The sequence below is a fragment of the Zootoca vivipara genome, chromosome 2 (assembly GCF_963506605.1).
Source record: "Zootoca vivipara chromosome 2, rZooViv1.1, whole genome shotgun sequence".
In the NCBI taxonomy this organism is placed as follows: domain Eukaryota; kingdom Metazoa; phylum Chordata; class Lepidosauria; order Squamata; family Lacertidae; genus Zootoca; species Zootoca vivipara.
This window is the reverse complement of record NC_083277.1, coordinates 63,057,982-63,077,634: the sequence shown is the minus strand read 5'-3', so window position 1 is coordinate 63,077,634 and position 19,653 is coordinate 63,057,982. Positions and strand designations below refer to the sequence as shown.

Sequence of the window (19,653 nt, the reverse complement as noted above, 5' to 3'; positions counted from 1 at the left end):
CTGCTTCATTGACTATGCAAAAGCCTTTGACTGTGTCGACCACGGCAAACTATGGCAAGTTCTTAAAGAAATGGGAGTGCTTGATCACCTCATCTGTCTCCTGAGAAATCTCTATGTGGGACAAGAAGCTACAGTTAGAACTGGATATGGAACAACTGATTGGTTCAAAATTGGGAAAGGAGTACGACAAGGTTGTATATTGTCTCCCTGCTTATTTAACTTATATGCAGAATTCATCATGCGAAAGGCTGGACTAGATGAATCCCAAGCCGGAATTAAGATTGCTGGGAGAAATATCAACAACCTAAGATATGCAGATGACACAACCTTGATGGCAGAAAGTGAGGAGGAATTAAAGAACCTTTTAATGAGGGTGAAAGAGGAGAGCGCAAAATATGGTCTAAAGCTCAACATCAAAAAAACCAAGATCATGGCCACTGGTCCCATCACCTCCTGCCAAATAGAAGGGGAAGAAATGGAGGCAGTGAGAGATTTTACTTTCTTGGGCTTCTTGATCACTGCAGATGGTGACAGCAGTCACGAAATTAAAAGATGGCTGCTTCTTGGGAGAAAAGCAATGACAAACCTAGACAGCATCTTAAAAAGCAGAGACATCACCTTGCCTACATATAGTTAAAGTCCATATAGTTAAAGCTATGGTTTTCCCAGTAGTGATGTATGGAAGTGAGAGCTGGACCATAAAGAAGGCTGATGGCCGAAAAATTGATGCTTTTGAATTATGGTGCTGGAGGAGACTCTTGAGAGTCTAATGGACTCTCCATTCTGAAGGAAACCTATCCATTCTTAAGGAAATCAGCTCTGAGTGCTCACTGGAAGGACAGATCCTGAAGCTGAGGCTCCAATACTTTGGCCACCTCATGAGAAGAGAAGAATCCTTGGAAAAGACCCTGATGTTGGGAAAGATTGAGGGCACTAGGAGAAGGGGATGACAGAGGATGAGATGGTTGGACAGTGTTCTCGAAGCTACGAACATGAGTTTGACCAAACTGCAGGAGGCAGTGGAAGACAGGAGTGCCTGGCGTGCTCTGGTCCATGGGGTCACGAAGAGTCGGACACAACTAAACGACTAAACAACAACAACAATGCTACATCTTACATGGTGTCATCAGAACCATGTAAGTATAGTACAGTAGGTTCCTTTCAAAAGAGGCACATTGGAATCATAGAAACGTAGCATTAGAAAGGACCTTAGCGATCATCTAGTCCAACCCCCTGCCATGCATGAATTTTAGCTAAAGCATCCATTCTAAAGCATTATACTCTTCTATGATTTATTTCATGGTTTGTTTCTGGCTTACAACCTTAAGCCAAGAACAGCTGGGGAGGAAAAACCAATTTTTTGAGGGAAAGGTTATGGTGTGTTGGATCATCTGTTGGACAACTGATTTTTTTCCAAAAAAGTATATTTAAAACAGACTATGGGTTAGCATTATTTCTGAACTGTCAGAGGTGTTTGCGGCTGCTCTTGAGTAAAGACGCTCCACTCCATCTTGTCTTTCAGAGTTTTATTGTGCATATTATTTACAGTGCAAAGATCTCAGCAAACATGACTGCCTAGTCCATGTCAGAACCCGCAATAGCTTCTTCGGGGTTCTTGCCCAGCATAAAAGCCTGGGCACCCCAAAGCGCCTCCCCCTGGCCCTACGGGTGGGTGTGCGCCTCAATTTGGGCATTGGAGGTAACGGTCTCTTTTCTGGCGGTCCTGTGTCCGACATCTCTCCAGACTCCTCCTCCCCTGGCCTCTCTCATAGCAGTGCTGAGGCTCCGATACCTGAAAGAGCCCTCTCTTCTCCCCGCTCACTTCCTCATTCCTTTCTCCTGACTCGCTGCTCGTGCTGACGCTGTGTGAGGAGCTTGTCAGGGTGACAGGGGGTGGCTCTCTGTAGGGTGTCCCCCTGACATGAACTATACACTTGCAAGCTGCTCTCATGCCCCTATATTGGAAGGTTAGCTAATTGGTATGATGTGGCCACTGAAAACTGAAGCTGTTTCTATTACTTGCTTAAAACATAAATAAATAGAGTCAGCCAAGAATAGACATATTTCCTTGGCCTTTTAACACCATGCAACAGTGGAATATTCCAAGAGAAACTTTCTATTGTTCTGTAATATTCCATATGGAGGAAATCCAGTTTCCCACGGCTGGGCTATTCTTTTGGCATCCTGAGAAATGCCTTACTATGACTTTTCAGTAAAACAAACATTTCACATCACAGGGAGATCTTAATAAAGGGCTTGGCATTTTACTTTTCCTTCTTGAGTAACTTTGGTGTGGAGTTTCCTCATCTTCTTTCAAATCCCAACCAAATACACGCTCATGCTCACCTCTATAGAAATTCCACATACCCTGCAAGCTCAATTCGACTCATCATTTCCTCTCAGGGACAAGCAATTGATTTAAACAAGTTTCTTTCCTGGTTGTTTTTGTAGCTTTAGTGGGTCCCTTGATGTGCTTCTAGCAGGTTTCATATGACCCGGTTTCTTAGAAGGAAGCAGAATGACCAAATGGCTTTCCTGAGTTCGGTTAGTAGCGCCCTCCCTGTGGAATGCCCTCCCTTCAGGTGCCAAGGAAATAAGCAACTATCTGATTTTTAGAAGACAGCCCTGTTTAGGGAAGTTTTTAAGGTTTATTGCTTTTATTATGTTTTTAGATATGCTGTAAGCCACCCAGATGGGCAGGGCATAAATAAAATTGTTGTTGTTGTTGTTGTTGTTGTTGTTGTTGTTGTCAGCAATCTAAGTAGATCTTCATTGTTTTGAGCATCACTTGAGCTTGTGATGGCTCTCTTCTTTTTTCAATGGCCATCATATTTAAGCTATGTTCTAAAGAGGGATGATGTCTACACTAGACAAGACCTAAATTGTGGGGTCCTTCCCTTAGCCACAAGAAGGCATAGAAGAAGATATTTTAAATGTACTCTATGGTTGAAATAAGACAATTATAAAGACAAAGAACACTCCTTCTGAAAGGGTGTGATGTACACTGGAGCACATAAGGAAGTTCTTATCCCTGTCTGTACCATCGCACCTTCTGGAAGATCAGGTTAGCTGGGCAACTAAATGTTCCACCTTTTCCACTAGGATTAAACCCACAACAGAATAGCCCAATGAATTGTTAGCTGCCAGCACATGCAGAATACAGAGCAATAGGATTATATAGTATCAAAATGTAACAAAATATACATATATGTTAAAAACAGAGCATTGCAGTCAATTTAAATCCAGAAGAAAAGATAGTTCTAACCTTTGAACATGCCCTGGCTGTAGAAGGCAAATAACTTCTCTTATGTGCTACCTTCCCTGGGGATTAACAGCATGGACTTCATGGAGCTTCACCTGCTGAAGGTCCCCAGCACAGGACATAGCTGAGCATGTATTGATCTTTGCCTGTGAAATTGACACAGTGCCCTGAAATGCTTCAGGATGTTAGCAGAGGTGAACCAAGGTGCACCCAGATTTCCCATTCAGGAGCCTTGAGGTGCAACAAGTTAACAGTTTAATTCCTCATGGAAGAGTGGGTGAGCTTCTGGCAAGGCAGATATATAGACACTGGCTCTCAAGCAGTGCCCAGATCATTGTGTGGGGTGGGGTCCATAACGACTTTTTGCAATGGTAACCCTAGGGATGTGTTAGAAGGCCACAAACTGTGTGCGTGTGCAATTTAGCTGAAATGGGATGTGTATGTCTGAAAGTGAGGTTTGCGAATTGCATTATATTTAATTTCCCTTCCCTAGACTGAGTGCTGCTGCCAAGTACGGGCTTGCTAACTACAGTATTCAGTCAATCCCACTGCACAATTGTCTGTTTTGAATAGAGTCTTAGTCATCATTGCCAATATAAGAGTCTCCGTATAGTATTGTGAGTGCACCACTCAGCTCTCAGAAACAGACACCATAGCGAGCTTCCAGGAAAATATGACTTCCATTCATAGTCACATTACTTCATCCGGCACATGTATTTTCATAACTCTGACAGTGAAGAGAGAACATAAAAAACAACAACAACCAGCTGTTGATTTCAGAAAACTAAAAGCAAGCTGCAATTTCCTTTTTTATTATTCTTTCATGCACTGCAGGGCAAAGTCCTGACATTAACGATTCCAGTGCTGAACCTCGAGTGAAGCCTTGCATATGTTCACATTCTGGGGCCACATTTTATGCAGATGCTTATCTACAAGGGTGCATTTTACTTCCACGTAGGAAAACCACATGTACTCAGCGATGCTAAGTAAAATTGTGGGAAATGTGCATGTTCCATGCAACAGGAAGTTTAGAGAAATGGATCCAATGAAGAAAGCTATTCCTTAAGAAAACTCACATTACAGCATGTTTCCACCAGGCTCTTTACTATGATGGTGGGTTTTCACCAGGTCTACATGTGTAAAAAATAAACTTGTCTGCATATTTCTAGTTACAGGTAGGTAGCCGTGTTGGTCTGAGTCGAAGCAAAATAAAAATATTCCTTCAGTAGCACCTTAAAGACCAACTAAGTTTTTATTTTGGTATGAGCTTTCGTGAAGTGTGCATGCACACGAAAGCTCAAACCAAAATAAAAACTTAGTTGGTCTTTAAGGTGCTACTGAAGGAATATTTTTATTTTGCTTGTCTGCATATGTCAGAGTTTTTCTATTGTGTAAAGCAGCTCATATATCACTGTGGCCACGAGTGCACGAGTCCATTGGCTCTAGGGGCTACTCCAGACCCAGAAATCTTTTAAAATTAACATCAGTGCTTTTTTCCCTTTAAAAAAATGTTTAGGGGTACTCTCATTTTGACTCAAAAAAATCACCACTTTATAGTTCAAATCAGGGGGAAATAAATACAGTAAATAGACAAAAGTACAAAGATTCACAAAATGTTTAGGGGTATGCGTACCCCTGCGCCCCCTTATAAAAAAGCACTGATTAACATATATATATATTATCTCATACATGATATACATGATAATCATCCATCATATATCCATCATAAATAATAACTTCATTGTTATACAGCCATTTTGGTTTGTTTTTCTTTTTTCTTTGACAAGCTACTTTATAATCAAATATCTTCTCATCATGCTATTTCGGATGAGAAGAAGGTATACAACTGGATACTGGTAATGTATACTGTATCAATCAAACCTATCAAATCAAACTTAGGTTTTGCACTTCGCCTGTGGCCACTAGGTGGCCCGCTCGCCTTTCATGTCGCGGGGGCGGGGCGTAGCTGCGCTGCTGCCTCGCCGAAGCCTGACCTTCCCAGCGCAAACGAGGCGAGCGCGGAGTTCCAGCGCGCGTAGCAAGCGAGAGGGAAACTTTCGCTTTTGTTCGAATTCCCTTTCCCGGGCGTGGGAGGCGGCATCCCGTTGGCCAGAGCACGGTCTTTGGGGTGGAAGTTGTCCGCCGGGCTCGGAGAAAGAGGATCACACCTGCCGGGTGTGTGTGAACTTACTCCCCACATTTCTTCGTCCAGTTATTCGGCGGCCCGCGGATTTTGCGCTCTTTTGGACCAGACGCTAGCAAGCCGAGCAGGCGACACTCCAAGCAGGTTTGGAAGCAGCCCGGAGACTCAAGAGCAACATAAGAAACCCCTGTAAGTCCTCTTTGTAGCGATGAGCAGCGACTTGTCTGTGAATTTTTACGGCTCGAGAGAGGCGAGTGCCACGATTTCTTTTGCTTGCTTGTTTGCTTTTTCGTGCGCTTTCGTATTCCTCCTACTACACCTTCTTCATGTCAGTAGTTTCGCTTCACTTCGTTTCCCGTTTGCATTTAGCATTGCTCCGATTTTTGTTTGCTTGCTTGTTTGCCTTGGAGATCAGTAATAGTTTTAAGTCCCAAGGGAAAATCCACAAGTAGCTGGTCAATAAGAAAGGGCTCTATCCATGCCATCTTTGATCTTCATTTCAGAAAGTCATTGGATTTTTTTTCCAAGGAAAGTGAGTGATCTTGCCCTGCAAGATAAGGTAAGTACCCTGCAAGACCCATTTGTGAGTTTCCTTCTACATTGGGGCATTTGAGGTGGTAGCAAACCTTCTCTTATGACTACGGTATTTTATTCTGGTGAGCATCGCTTAAGCTAAACCTTTGACACACGCACACACATTTATATATCTGTATATACTGCTCTTTTAGATATGCCTGTGCTGTTTTACTGCTGTTCGTTTTATAGTTAGCTTTCCCCCTGTGGTTTATAATATAAATATGAGATCTTTAAATGTGCATTGCATGTATCAATGTGCCTATCATTTTTATAGCAACTGTTGTAAAGCTATCACTAACAAAAACAACGAGAGGAAACCAAGATGTAAAAATGTTGTGCGGTTTGCTGTTCCTATCCTGGTTTTTGGCAGTAGTTCTGTTGTTGGATCCTTATCTCCAGACTGCTTCCAAAAGGCAATTGTTTTCCTTCATTTCCCTATAGCAAAATATGGGGAAAACCCATACAGTTGGGCACATGCGATGACTAGACATAGTTAATCAACATCATGCATATGCAGAGGGAAGCCAGTACCTATAACGGTGATGCTTACATTAATCACCTGTGATGGCCTATGTACATCATACATTTTGTTACCCACACAGTGTTGTGTAACCGTCTCCATTCCCAGTAGCGAAATGACGCTAATTCAGTACTTATCCAAAGAAATTGCAGTGAGCTGGAATTCATTGGCACATCTAATTGCCTTTATCGGTGCTTGAAAAAGAATAGGGAGTGGCTCTCAGGCTACAGAATGTATATGACCTCCCATATGGATATGTGATAGTTTCAGATGATATTCTATTATTTTCATTTTTCACTTTCTCTTGGTTTTCAACCCATTTCTGGTTAGTGCGTTTGCAGTCTTCTCTATGCAGCTGATCACAAATTGACAATTGCAAGGCATGTCACTAGGTTCACCTTTTGGTTCAAAGAAATAAACACATTCACTTTTTGTTCTACTCTAGTCCATTTAACTGTGACAGACGTACCTAAATGCAAAGGAAGTCAAATATAAGGTTGGAAGTTTCATGTTGCTTGTATGTATTTCATAACCATACTAACCACAGATGTGCTGTGTCTTTATTTTGTTTTCTTCCTCCCCTGTTTCCGTTTATAGCTTCTGGCATGAACAAAAGCTTAGGGGAAGCTTCCTATCTGCAATGTTTTCCAAGTAACCCTTTGAAGTTTTAAAGGAAAGGCTGGATAGGGATGCTTTAGATATATTTTTTAAAATCTCTCTTAGTTCAGGCATTTGGAAAAGATCAGGTCTGGTACAACACAGGATGTTGGATTTGTACTATTGTTCAACTCATTTTTCGTTCTTGGATTGTCTTTATGAATCTGGACAAGTCCTTTATTTTTCAGCTTCTCTTACCTATCTGTGAAATGGAAATAACAGCAATTCAGCTCACAGGATTGTTGTGACTTTAAGGGCAGGCATGAAATAAAGATGGTAAAGGACATTGTAAATTACCAGCAATACTAACAAATTCCATGGTGTTCAAAATTACTTGGTAACTTTCACATGCACTGTGCCAATTTGCCATCATTTAGATGTCTGCACCCTTAACTGTTGTACCATTTGTATTTTGATCAGTAGTGTTTGGGCACTGACTTACCATTGGCTATTCCGCTGTTTCTCTTGTGCTGCTTTTGAGGGACATTTGGCTGGTTTAGACAATACCTGAACAAGCTGCCCACCACAAGGCATGATTCTCCCTCCATCTCTAGCCATCCATGCTGAAATGGCCTGTCTGGATGTGAATGGGCACATGTCAAATCCTACAAATGTGTAGGGGGGAGTTACATGTCTGGTTCCCAAGTAAAACCCAGAAATCAACTGCATGCTTTTAGGCCGTTACATGTAATATTATTACTATTTATTGCATTTAGGTTTTGTTTTGTTTTTAATTGTCAAAGTGGCTTACAGCAGCATAAAAAAAACAACAGCTAAAATCAGTTAACAAGGAAAAAGCTAGAGACAATAAACACAAACTTCCTGAAGTGCCCATGCTATAATACTATAAAACAATTCTACCACACGCCGCTAAAGTGCAGAATGTAAAATAGGTGCATATTTGGATGGGTCTCACTCACAGGGATGGCAGGAGGCAGTGGAGATGGGGAGGCAGGTGAGCCCAAAGCAGGCATCCCTTGCTTTGGAATTCTGGGGCTTAAGGAATTCCAAGTGAAGGCAGACAAGTGAAAGTGACATAAATGCAGATTTTCTGGCCTGGAGCCTTCCGTCTCTAATTCACAAATGGGAATTGCTCCTCCCTCCTCCCTCACTGATGATTTGAAAGCTGCCTGCTTTCCTGGGTTCTTCATGTCCCCAGTGGTTGTATATTTTGATTTTATTCTGCCTTGCAGGTATAGGGTGGTATATAAATTCAATAAATAATAATAATATGTTCGTCATATAAAGTGATGGGGCCCCTTTACTTTCTCTCTCTTTTTCTCTCTCTCTGCTCTACTTCAGGCACCTAGCCAGAAACCTTGTGGTAAGGGTGGGGGTGCGGAATCACTTACAGAACTTCAAGATCATAAATACAGGTATCTGTCTATGTTGGAAGGGATTTAATTGCATTGCTTCTTAATGAGCAATTGGGTAGGATGCTGCCTGAAGCCTTCCCCACCCCCTCCTTATAGCTGAAGTCTTAAAAAGGGCCAGAATATTTTTAAAAATAAAAGCTGAACCTTCAAAGAAGGACTGATAATGTTTCTGAAAAGGGGCCTCCCATTAAGAGGCAGCTTCAGGCAGCAGATTTGGCACAGCATTATTAGGATACTGTATGCCCATTTAGTTTTTTAGTATTATTTTGTGGCGTGCTAAGAGCACCATTTTTATTTTTATTTTTATACTTGGCCACCAAAATAATCAGAGACTGGCTTCCTCTGCTCTCAGATAAGATGCTGCCTGATTTTCATGCCTCTGCTTTGATTAGACTTCTCCCTTCTGATTTGTTTCCACTTTCTTCGGAAAGCAAGAGATTTTTCAGTCAAATTAGGACTGACCCTTAACCAGTCAAGCAAGCTATGGGCTTTAATAACACATCTTCCACTCCTGTTGAATTTGAAATAGATAGTAGTAGTTTTCTGCAGGCAGGCAGTTTCTATCCAAGAAAGATACTTATTAAATAAACAAACAATTAACATTTAAGTATTGTGTAGTAGCTTACATAGGACAGAGTTTTTGTCAATTATGTTGCGTTTCTAAGGAACTACATGACAGGGATGCCATTCCCCCCATTATTTTTGGCAGTGTCGGGTTATTAATTGGAAACATCTATATTTTTGATAAGCTCCCTGATACTACACTAGTGGTAGGGAACAGTGTTAGAAATTCAGGTATAGAAGCTAGGTCTGGGAGTCAAGGAGCAAGGCGTCGGCAAGGCAAAAGGTCCAAGGGTCGAGGATCAAGGCATCGGCAAGGCAGAGGTCCAAGGGTCGAGGATCAAGGCATCGGCAAGACAGAGGTCCAAGGGTCGAGAATCAAGGCGTCGGCAAGGGTCCCAGGAGCAAGAAGCAAGAAGCCAGATGCAACCAGGCAGGGATAGCGTTGCTGTGGCAAAGAGCTGAAGGGAAATGCTGAGCTTTTATGCCTCCCAGCTCCTGCCACCAGGTGCAGTGAGGTATCAAGTGGCCTCACCTGAGTGGCCACTCCTTGCTTCTCCAGCACAAGCTGAGGTCTTCACCTGAGTGGCCACTCCTTGCTTCTCCAGCACAAGCTGAGGCAGGCCCCAGTCCTGCAAAGCACTACAGGCCCCAGAGCCTGACTCCTGCCCATACTCCTGACAGTCACTTCTGGCTGGGAGGGCTATAATGTTAGGGTAGACACAGATTTAGATGAATTTACCCCAGAAGTAGGGTGGCCAGGTAAACCGGGCAGGACCTGCAGAAAGTAGTAACAAGAGCAACGGGCTCATAGAATCATAGAGTTGGAAGGTACCCCAAGGGTCATCTAGTCCAAGTCCTTGCAATGCAGGAATCTCAGCTAAAGCATCCATGACAGATGGCCATCCAACCTCTGCTTAGAAACGTCCAAGGAAGGAGAGTCCACCACCTCCCGAGGGAGACTGTTCCGTGTTTATAGTCTTTGTATTTGAACACCCAGCAGGATGCATTCACAATTTGAGGGAGAAATGGTTTCCATAAATCCTCAGCTCAGCAAGAATGACCATTAAAACCGGCAATGAAGAATCTCTTAAAAGTTGAGTAACTTGCTCTTGAATCTTCTCCAAGCGCCACCAAACTCTCTCTCTCTCTTCATTAAACACCGGTGATTCAGAGCACAGTGCCTGCTGGGTTTTCCCTCCCCTCTCTTTTGTCTGTCGGCAAGCTGGTTTAAATGTGGAGCCCCCTGTGCTGCGTGATAGTAATAAATAGGTTTGTGGGTTTCTTACAAACAGCCTGTGTTTTAACAAGTAATCCCTTGAAGGCATTAAGATGGGTGTAGCCTGGCCTTTGAATCTCCACAGGTTTTGACGTCATGTTATCTTTCTGATCTGGAGCACTTCAGAGAATTGGCACAGTGACTCCAGCTTAACCTGTTCTTGCTGATGTCAAAGTGGCAACGAGCGTCACCAAACTCTGGGGATAAATTACAAAAATGGCACAGCCAAGATGATGTCAGGCTGCTCGGTTGGAGGCGCTTGTGCATTGTACACAATCCCATGGTCACCGCATAACAAGTTGCACGGTTGCGTAAGCTTTTTCTTCGTATGACATTTGTATCACACCCTGTCACTCAAATCAGCCCAGCACTGGGGGCTCACAACAACCCTTTGAGGTAGGTTAAAGTGAGAGGGAATGACTTGCCTAAGAGAGGCAAGTAAGTAAGCAAGCAAGGATTATACTGAAACCTAGGTCCCTTACATGGTGGCACGATGCCCGCAGACAGCCCCTTGGCCAGCTGCCTCTTCCAGTTTTCTGTTTTGTTTAATTTGTACAGTGCTGGCTGAAAAGCAATGTGCAGGCACCTAGCAAGTCTACCTTCTTCCCTCACATTTCCTAGAAATGCCTCTGGGCCCCACATGGACCCCCTCATAGGAATGGAAAGGGAGAGAGAGGGGTGTAGTCCTTGACTTTGAACCTCCTACAACTCATACGAATGATGTGTGGCACTGTCTCATTTCCATGACAACAAGCATAAGAGGAAGTTCAACTGAGAAACAGGGACTGCTCCTGTGAACTTAATGGCTAAGCAGGGCTTGGTACCCAGGTCTCCTGGATCCATGCCCAACACGCTGCTCCAAAGGTTGGTGGGAGCTTTAGTGTAACAACATATGGAGAACCAGGTGTTCCTCTTCCCTGTTCCACTCATGGTACCATGTTGGCTGTCAGAAAGCTGTGTTGGAAGTCGATTGCTTTTGTATTGAATTAATGGGACTCGCCGGCTTTAAATCTCAAGTCTTCCAGCATCCCAGTTTAGTTTTGTGTGTGACATGAAATCCAAGTTAAACTAATAAGATTACTGAGACTGCGCTGCTCACGACACGAGGAAGCACCCAGGGATCAGAGCCTAGAGCCACAAAACACTTGTCAATGTAGGAAATAACTGAGTTTCACTTGGAGCAAATCAACAGCTTAGATTACTGCTTGCCAGGAAGTTCATTCCAAATAACGACAGCGCTAATGCACTTCTCTGTAAACGGAGCACGGAGCACACATTTTCCTGTGCTGTGCGTAGGCTCTGCCTCACACACACACACTCGTAGAAGGAAGGCCTTCCATTTCAGCAGAAGCTTGCCAGCAAATTCTTCCACTTAAACACGCCTCAGCCTGCCTATGACATAGGAGAGTCTTATTCCACGTAAGACTCTGACATGGAAACCCACAAAACAGCATTGCGGTGAAACTTGAATCCCAAATTAAACTAGCACTCCCAACCAGTCCTGCTCATGAATTATGTTCCTGACAGTCACTGTGGTTATCTTTCCTAAATTTTGAACCATGATTTTTGGTTAACATTTTATTGTCCAGTTTATTGACATCTTTAGTCAATGGAGTGTCCTTTTAGGCTGCAACTAAGAGATCTACAGAACCAAGACTAGACCCAGTGGATGGAATTGGCAGGGAAGCAGATTTTGGCTAAAACATTAGGAGTAACTTCTTAAAACCAAGGTCCCTTCTGCACTATATAGTTAAAGCAGCCATGGCTTCCTCTACAGAATCCTGGAAAATGTAGCTTGTTAAAAGTGTCAGCATTGTTAGAAGATTCCCTGTTTCCCTCACAGAGCTACAATTTGCAGAGTTATTCCCTCGACTTCCTGGGGTACTAAAAAAAAATTGCGCATGTGAGCACACAAACACATATATAATAAAATAAAATAAAAACTATTTTAAAACAACAACCACACACATGTAAGAACAATTCATATCCATCACAGATAGCAACTGGAATAAAGAGCTGTGTTTTCCCCAAAGCACTTTTGATCTGAATTGAGAAACAGAATGATGTAGCTGTGCTTTGAGCTGATAATGTGTACACAGCCTTAGTCCGGATTCGACCCATTGACAGAATCAGGTGTTGAGCCTCTTGTTGAGAAAGAATGGATTGGTTTGCTTTGTAGGCTGATGTTGGCTGGAGAGGCAAGCAAGCAAGCAAATAAGAAAATAAATAAAGAAATGTTAACAGGATCAAAAGATCAGGGTGGGAAACAGCAATGTATCCAGCTGGCAGGGGTTTGCGCACTGTTTGGTGTCATCAGTTGCTTCATTCGTGTAAAGAAACTGATTTCGTGACTCAGGAAACCATGATTAAGCACAGGTGAGATGCCTCGAGGCTGCTGAATCAGACACGAAATCTGCATCAACGCCTACTGTAGTTAAAATATACACAGAGGCAGTCCGTGTGACTGGAGATTTGGCAAGGGTTTTTTACCCCATCGCTAATTTTATTTGCCCAAGCAAAATCTTCCCTGGAGACTGGACAGATGAGAGGCGGGGTCCCATGGGCTTAGAGGCTGCAAGCTTCCTACCAGAGCCGGTTCTGCCATTTGGCACAGTAAGGTCTTAGGCAGCATATGCTGGGAGCCAGTGGTGCCTCTCAACTCTTCGAGAAGAGAGCTGTGTGCCACACCACTTTGCCACCCACATTTATATCTATCCTGCTGACCTCCCTCAGGGGCAGGGCAGTGCCCCTTTGCTAGTCCCAAAGCAGGAGGCGTATGAATGGGTGTGCATCATTTCTCCTTTGCCTTAGGCAGCCAAATGTCTTGGGCCAGCCTTGCTTCATACATAGACACACTTTGGCAGTTCATGGGACGCCAGTTGAATTTGTCCAAGAGAGGAGAGGGAGAGAACTGCAGCAGTTTATTAGCCTGGGATGTCCAATGTTTCTCATTAAGGTAGATAGTACTGTGCAGGTACTGGTCTGTATGTTGAGGTTGTTGTTGTTGTTGTTGTTTAGTCGTTTAGTCGTGTCCGACTCTTCGTGACCCCATGGACCATAGCACGCCAGGCACTCCTGTCTTGATGTTGAGGTTAAGGTGATGGAATTCAGGGCTATAACTCTTTTTGGCTGAGGGGCTGAGAACTTTAGATGCTTGCGTTTGGAGAGGGAAAGGGCCTTGCACTGATCCTTTGAACCCAGAAATGGGGACCCTGTGGGCATCAGGGAAATCCTCTGCCACACTGGCAACCTCTGCCCTATGGTTATGTTTCCCCACCTTCCTTTTCTTGCAGGTGCATACACACTTCTGTGCAGTTACCAAAAAAGGTGGTGGGGAATATTTTTGGAGGGCAATTGCTTCTTCTTGAATCATCCCTGCTAGATTAAAAAAAATCAAACAGGTGTCAGCTTGCCTGAAGTTGTACAGCAAAGGGATCAGAATGGTTCATTGCAGATGCTCAGTGCCTCTATGACTGCAGCCTAATCAAGTAAAGCATATCCTACTGTGGCAATATGCTGTTGAGAGAGGAGAGACTCTGGCTACTTAGAATTGATTGGACGGGAGCCAAATTGCTTGCTTTTGAGCTGACTCATTACAGAATTTATTACACACACACATACATTGTGCATATCTATCTAATCTATCTAATCTTTAAGTCATCCATTGGTGTTGGTAGGAACTTGTAGAAGGAGACAAAGAACCAGGGGGCGGACCCCCCCCCCCCCCATAGAGGAGGACAACATAGCAATTAGGTAGCTCACATGCAGCTGAACAATTCTTCTCCCTCCCCTGCTCCCACTGTTCCATTTTTAAGGCACATTTTCACATTTAGATGGTGGCATAAATGATGTGCTGTATATCATTTCTTGAGCATACAGAAGGCCTGCCAGTTTGCAGAGAATCTCTGATGTTGCTTGAGAAGATTTATACGCTGATATTCTGCAGCGCTTCCAGGGTTTTTAATGGGTACAATCCTTAGGCCAGGTAGAGAGCTCTAGAGGGCCACATTTGGCCTGTAGATCTGATGTTCCTCATCCTTGTTTTAAAATAATCGGTATCTGGCACCCTTCCAGGCTAATTCAACTTTGACTCTCCTGCATTAAGTTAACATGTTTCTATCTCACTGAGGGGCAGAATAGCAGAGTTGTGAATTTTTTTCATCAGATTATACAATAGTGGTGCAATTAAAATAATGACATGTAATGAATGCTAATGAAGAGCCAGCATTTTACGATGCCTTTTTATTGGAGGGTATCAGAGTACATGGTTTTCCTTTTACAGCTCCCTTCCCTCCTCAAGATACCTTATTAAACAGAACATTTTGTCACCATGCGGCTTAAGAAGTATGAACAGCAGCCCACACTGACCTTGAGAACTGCCTCCCTTCTGTGCCACCACGCACAGTTTCACATTTTGATGTTATGAGCATGTGGCGGTGTTGCACAGCAGTGTTTTGCAACAAAGCCCTCCTTTTGTTTCTGTGACATTTTGTGGAAATGCAGTCCTCTGAAATAAATAACATTCATTGTATTCTTTGATGCGCAATTGGATCAATTGTTAATTTAGCACATGCGCTAAATTATGCTCTAGCTTCATGACCCACTCCAGACCCTCTTTCCACTGAGTAGGAATTCAGACTTAGAAGTCCTATACTGTATCTGGGTGGGATTCGGCTAATGAATCCCTTTGACAGAAGCCTGTGCAATGGCTTTCATTTGCACAATGGGGTTTCCTCTAGTTCTCCTGGTGGCAGTCAGGAGAATCCCCAGAACAGCACATGGAAGAAGGTGGATGGGTAGGTGGGACTGTTCTGTCTAGGAAGCTGAAATGCTTGCACTGACTGAACATTCAACATAGTACAACATTGAATTCCTCCCTCTGTGTACAATATACTAGTCACTACAGCAAACTAGCTGAGAAAGCCACACGCATGAAATAACATTAAATGACATCTATTTCTATTTACAGGTAGGTAGCCATGTTGGTCTGGTGTAGTCGAAACAAATAAAAATTCCTTCCAGTAGCACCTTAGAGACCAACTAAGTTTATCATTGGTATGAGCTTTTGTGTGCATGCACACTTCTTCAGATACACTTCAGATACACACTTCTGAGCACACGAAAGCTCAGACCAATGATAAACTTAGTTGGTCTCTAAGGTCCTACTGGAAGGATTTTTTATTTATTTCGTATCTATTTCTATGTAGTGCCTGGATGGCAGGCAGGCAGGCAGGCATAGAAGTGACCCATCCCATCTGATCCCACACGGCAGTGTTTGCACAGACCAAATCTTTACGTCCTTAAGTCTGCAATCATATGCCTATTTATGTGCCAGAAAGCCTCACTGCATGAAGTGGGGCTTGAATAAGTATTGTTGCATGCTATCCCAATCTCTGAGCAGTATGAGATTCCAGGAGTTGCAGGTACTTACCTTTTGGAAATGGGACACAGTAGAAGCTGTGGAGCCTTTATGATACTGTATATGGTTTATTTACACATATATACAACCTGAGCCTATGATGGAGCATTAACACCTCAAAAGGGTCTTGTTTCTCCCATAGCTGAAGCTATGGGAGAGATCAACCATTGCTGTGCCTCTCTGGCTTTCCAGCTTGCTGCTTTGCTACTCTGCCACATTATTCTTCCTAACCTCTCTGCTGTAAACTCTGGTTTTATCTGTTGAGGAATCCTTTGATTCTTTGTTCTCTTAATGGTCCATCACCCAGGTGATCACTTCAACACAGGAAGCTATCCTAGCTTAATTAGCTCTGATTAGATTTTAACACTTGCTGGACCTGGGGATTAGAGGGGTCTGGCACCCAACTTAACACCCCAAGCTTTGATTAAATTCTAACACTTACTAGATCTAGGGATTAGGGGTGTCTGGCACCCACAAACTCATAACAATATGTATAGATAGGAGTGTCCTGCATGTCTTCTTCTGGACCCAATGAAGTGCAGATAAGTGTTCTACCTTACATCATTTTAAAGCAGTCTATCCAAGCTCTTTTATTTCAACTCTGGAGGTACAGAAAGGTTATGTGCTTGTCACCTGTGAGGATTGCATTTGCTTTGTGTTCTGTTTTATTGATACTTTTCTTTTTCTTCTTTGCTTTAGGGAGGAACAGGAGGAGCATGGATGTTTTGGGAAACATAGAGGCCACACCGCTTCCCCTTCCAAAGCACATCTTGGAAGTGTGGGTCATTGTCCTGATCATCCTCGTCACCATCGTTGTCATGACATCCCTGCTCTTGTGCCCAGCGACAGCAGTGATCATTTACAGAATCCGGACACACCCGATACATAATGGAGCCGTGTGAAACTTGCTTCCATGTCACTATGTTGGGCTTTGCTTTTGAAAAACACGGGAGGAAAAAGGATTACAGGGAAACTGTGAGTTTATCAGGCTTTCTCTGACACCAAGCCAAGCTTTGAGGTGACAATGGAGGCATGCCAACAACAATATGACAGCAGCACAGAGACTATGATCATGTGACAAGGAATGATCATGTGACAAGGATGTCACATGTCACCAAAAGTGCCCCAGAAGCCTGGTTGCACAATACAAACTCTGTCCCTAATGCTCCACATCTAGGACTTTATTCCCAGTTATGGAATCAAGTTGGCTGGTTCAGGATTCCAGATGGTTCCTGTTTTGGATTTTTGGTGTGCCCTTTTATTTGAAAAATGGTTCTTCGTGTTTACTGGGCAAGCTGTTCCAAAAGACTAAGGAATTGGCAAAAACAGATGTCAGAAAGGAATAATGAAATGTAACCCAAAAAAATCCCTTCCATGTAGATTCCAGATGTGGAAACACAACTTGTTTTATCTATCCCCTCCAAATTGAGACATAGACATATAAGCTTTGATTGCTTCCAGCTGGCATGTTGGTCATTCTCTCTTCCCTTCAAGATCCCTCTAATCCAAACAACAGCAGCCGAAAAGGGATTTTTTTTTGGGGGGGGGGAGAGGGAGAAATGAGATGTAGGTAGATAAGCGAAGTAATCGTATTTGTGGTATACAGTTACAAAATGATATACTCATCATTGAACATCTATTTTTAAGGAACCTAATAAAATCTAATACAAAAAAAACAGAGGAGGGGAGAATGAGATTTGAATAAAGTAATTTACTGTCAGGGAACAGTTTTGTGGCGATGAAAAAATGGAGGGAAAAAATGGAGGCTTTCTTTTGCTGCTGGGTTGTGAAACTGTGTGCATCTTGCAGTTCTGTGAATGGGATGGGAGGGCCTTTCCTAGTTGCACTGAAGGAATGGCAACTAGGGAATAAACTTGTAAAGACTGGGAATCTTTGCAGCTATGATGCGATACAAGTAGTGTGGCTGTTCCATCCATCCCTGTTTCACACGCACCCTCAGGCAACTGTCCATTAATGTGTTCTCTTTTTACTAATGAGGTTACTAGACGTCTATTTCCGCCTGACAACAGTGAACATATAATTGGCATGAGCATGCAACAATTTATTGTAGTTCCTGCATGATTCATTTCCCTTCTCTCTTGGCTACTGCTGGCCTCTACTGCTGTGTCTTTTCTTGACAGCCATCTGTTCCCTCATACAGCAGAACTGGCAGCTCCTAGTCCAAAGAGGCCTTCACTGTCTGCACACCAGGGAAAGGTTCAGCAGCTATTCTTGCTGCTATGTGATGTTGAAGGAAGACTCAAGATTGACCAGACCTCTCCCTTTCGCTCAGCTACAAGTGATGCTGAAAACATCCTGCCAGGCCAGGTGTTAGGAGATGTTGTCCGTTCATGGTTCAGAGCTGGAGATGATCTACTTATAAATCTGTTTTTATGGAAAGAAACACTCCACCCTGTGAAAAATGGTTTCAAAGGTTTAAGTAAAATTTGTTTATGTATTGTACATAAAAGTGGATGCATTTCCATTAAATGTATCAGCAGGAAACCCCTGCTGAAACTGTGATATTGTGGCAAACCCATGTAATAAACATTTGTTATTTTATTTTATTGCATTTGTGAACAAGCTTATCATGAAACATCTCAAAATGATTTCGCAGTACTGTAGAAACATCAACAGTTAAAAACAATTCCATATTTTTTTAAATAAAGTCTTTCGTAGGACCCAACAGACAATGGAGATAGCACCTCTCTGATGTGTAATGGGAGGGAAATAATAATAATAATTGTTGTTGTTGTTGTTTTATTTGTACCCTGCCCATCTGACTCGGTTGCCCCCACACTGAAGGTCTGGTTTCTATTTCGGTTGAATGAATCTTCTGCTAATATGCAGGAGAGACCCTCTCCTGCAGAGCACAGTGTTCGATCCGGTATATAAGGGGTTAGACTGTCTTTTAGGTTGTTTTGTGCACAACTATCATCTCAATATCAGGCATTGTTGAATTAACTGCCTGCTTTTATTCTTGGACTTTCTATACTAGTCTCATTTCTGCAATGACTCCTGATCGTTCCTATATGAGCACTTGTGAGTGTCACCAATCTCATAGTGCAATCTGGCTGAGTATCCTTGCATCTTATGTATGGTTATTATTGACTGTCTCAAATAGAAAATTGGTGTTGCTCATTTTCATGTTCTTCCTATTCCCTGCCTCTGGGGTAGCCAACATTAAACCCCTCAGACGTTTTGGGCCCATCAGCTTCAGCCAGCATGGCTAATGATCAGGGACGATGAGAGCTGAGTCCACAAAATCTGGTGGGCATCACCTTGGCTATTGCTGCCCTACGCCATGCGCTGCAATTCCTCATTTTTCCTCCTGAGACACAGGAAAGCTCATCTCTCTCTCTCTCCCCTTTAGAATTTCAATTAGAAATAAATCTACACCACTTTCAACAAAGCAAAACATGGACACTGAAATAGAAATAGCAATGCAATTTGCAGTGAAAGAGAGGAAAGAACATAAACAGGTGAAAATTCATCTCTAATTTTTAGATGACTAGGATTGGGAGCTTACAGTTAATATCTGCCTTTACCACACACATTCTTTGTGTCCAGAAATAGCAAAAAGAGTAGCTCAGGGTGCTTAGAACAAAGGTTTTTAAAAATCCCACTGGCCATGTGATGTTTGAGACACACAACCTATTTTCTTTCTGTTGAGGGTTGGGACAGGATGTGAATTTACTGTACTCTTATATCAACCATGGCTCACGCCATTGTCATATGCACATTTTGCTGAATTTTCTCTTAAGGTTTGAGGTTCGACCTTGACGAAAGCCAAACACACGAGGGCTTTCTTAGGTAATGAAATGAGTCAGATTGCGGCCTGGGAAGAAAATGACATAAAT

At 42.9% G+C, this 19,653-nt stretch overlaps 1 protein-coding gene across 2 annotated transcripts; it reads left to right on the top strand.

Moving 5' to 3' along the window:
- Positions 1-5,249: 5,249 nt before the first annotated feature.
- On the top strand, positions 5,250-18,355 carry SMIM3 (small integral membrane protein 3). Of its 2 annotated transcripts, XM_035105679.2 has the most exons (3): positions 5,250-5,594; positions 5,909-5,964; positions 16,493-18,355. In XM_035105679.2, exon 3 carries the CDS (start codon positions 16,510-16,512, stop codon positions 16,693-16,695), a length of 186 nt encoding a protein of 61 aa, XP_034961570.1. In that variant the 5' UTR covers positions 5,250-5,594; positions 5,909-5,964; positions 16,493-16,509; the 3' UTR covers positions 16,696-18,355. The 2 variants fall into 2 exon arrangements, with proteins under 2 accessions (XP_034961570.1, XP_034961569.1); XM_035105678.2 differs by lacking the exon at positions 5,909-5,964 and having other exon boundaries at positions 5,252-5,594.
- The last annotated feature ends 1,298 nt before the right edge of the window (positions 18,356-19,653 follow it).

Excerpts from the sequence above, each read along its gene's own strand:
- SMIM3 (XM_035105679.2), top strand. The coding sequence starts at position 16,510 with ATGGATGTTTTGGGAAACATAGAGGCCACACCGCTTCCCCTTCCAAAG.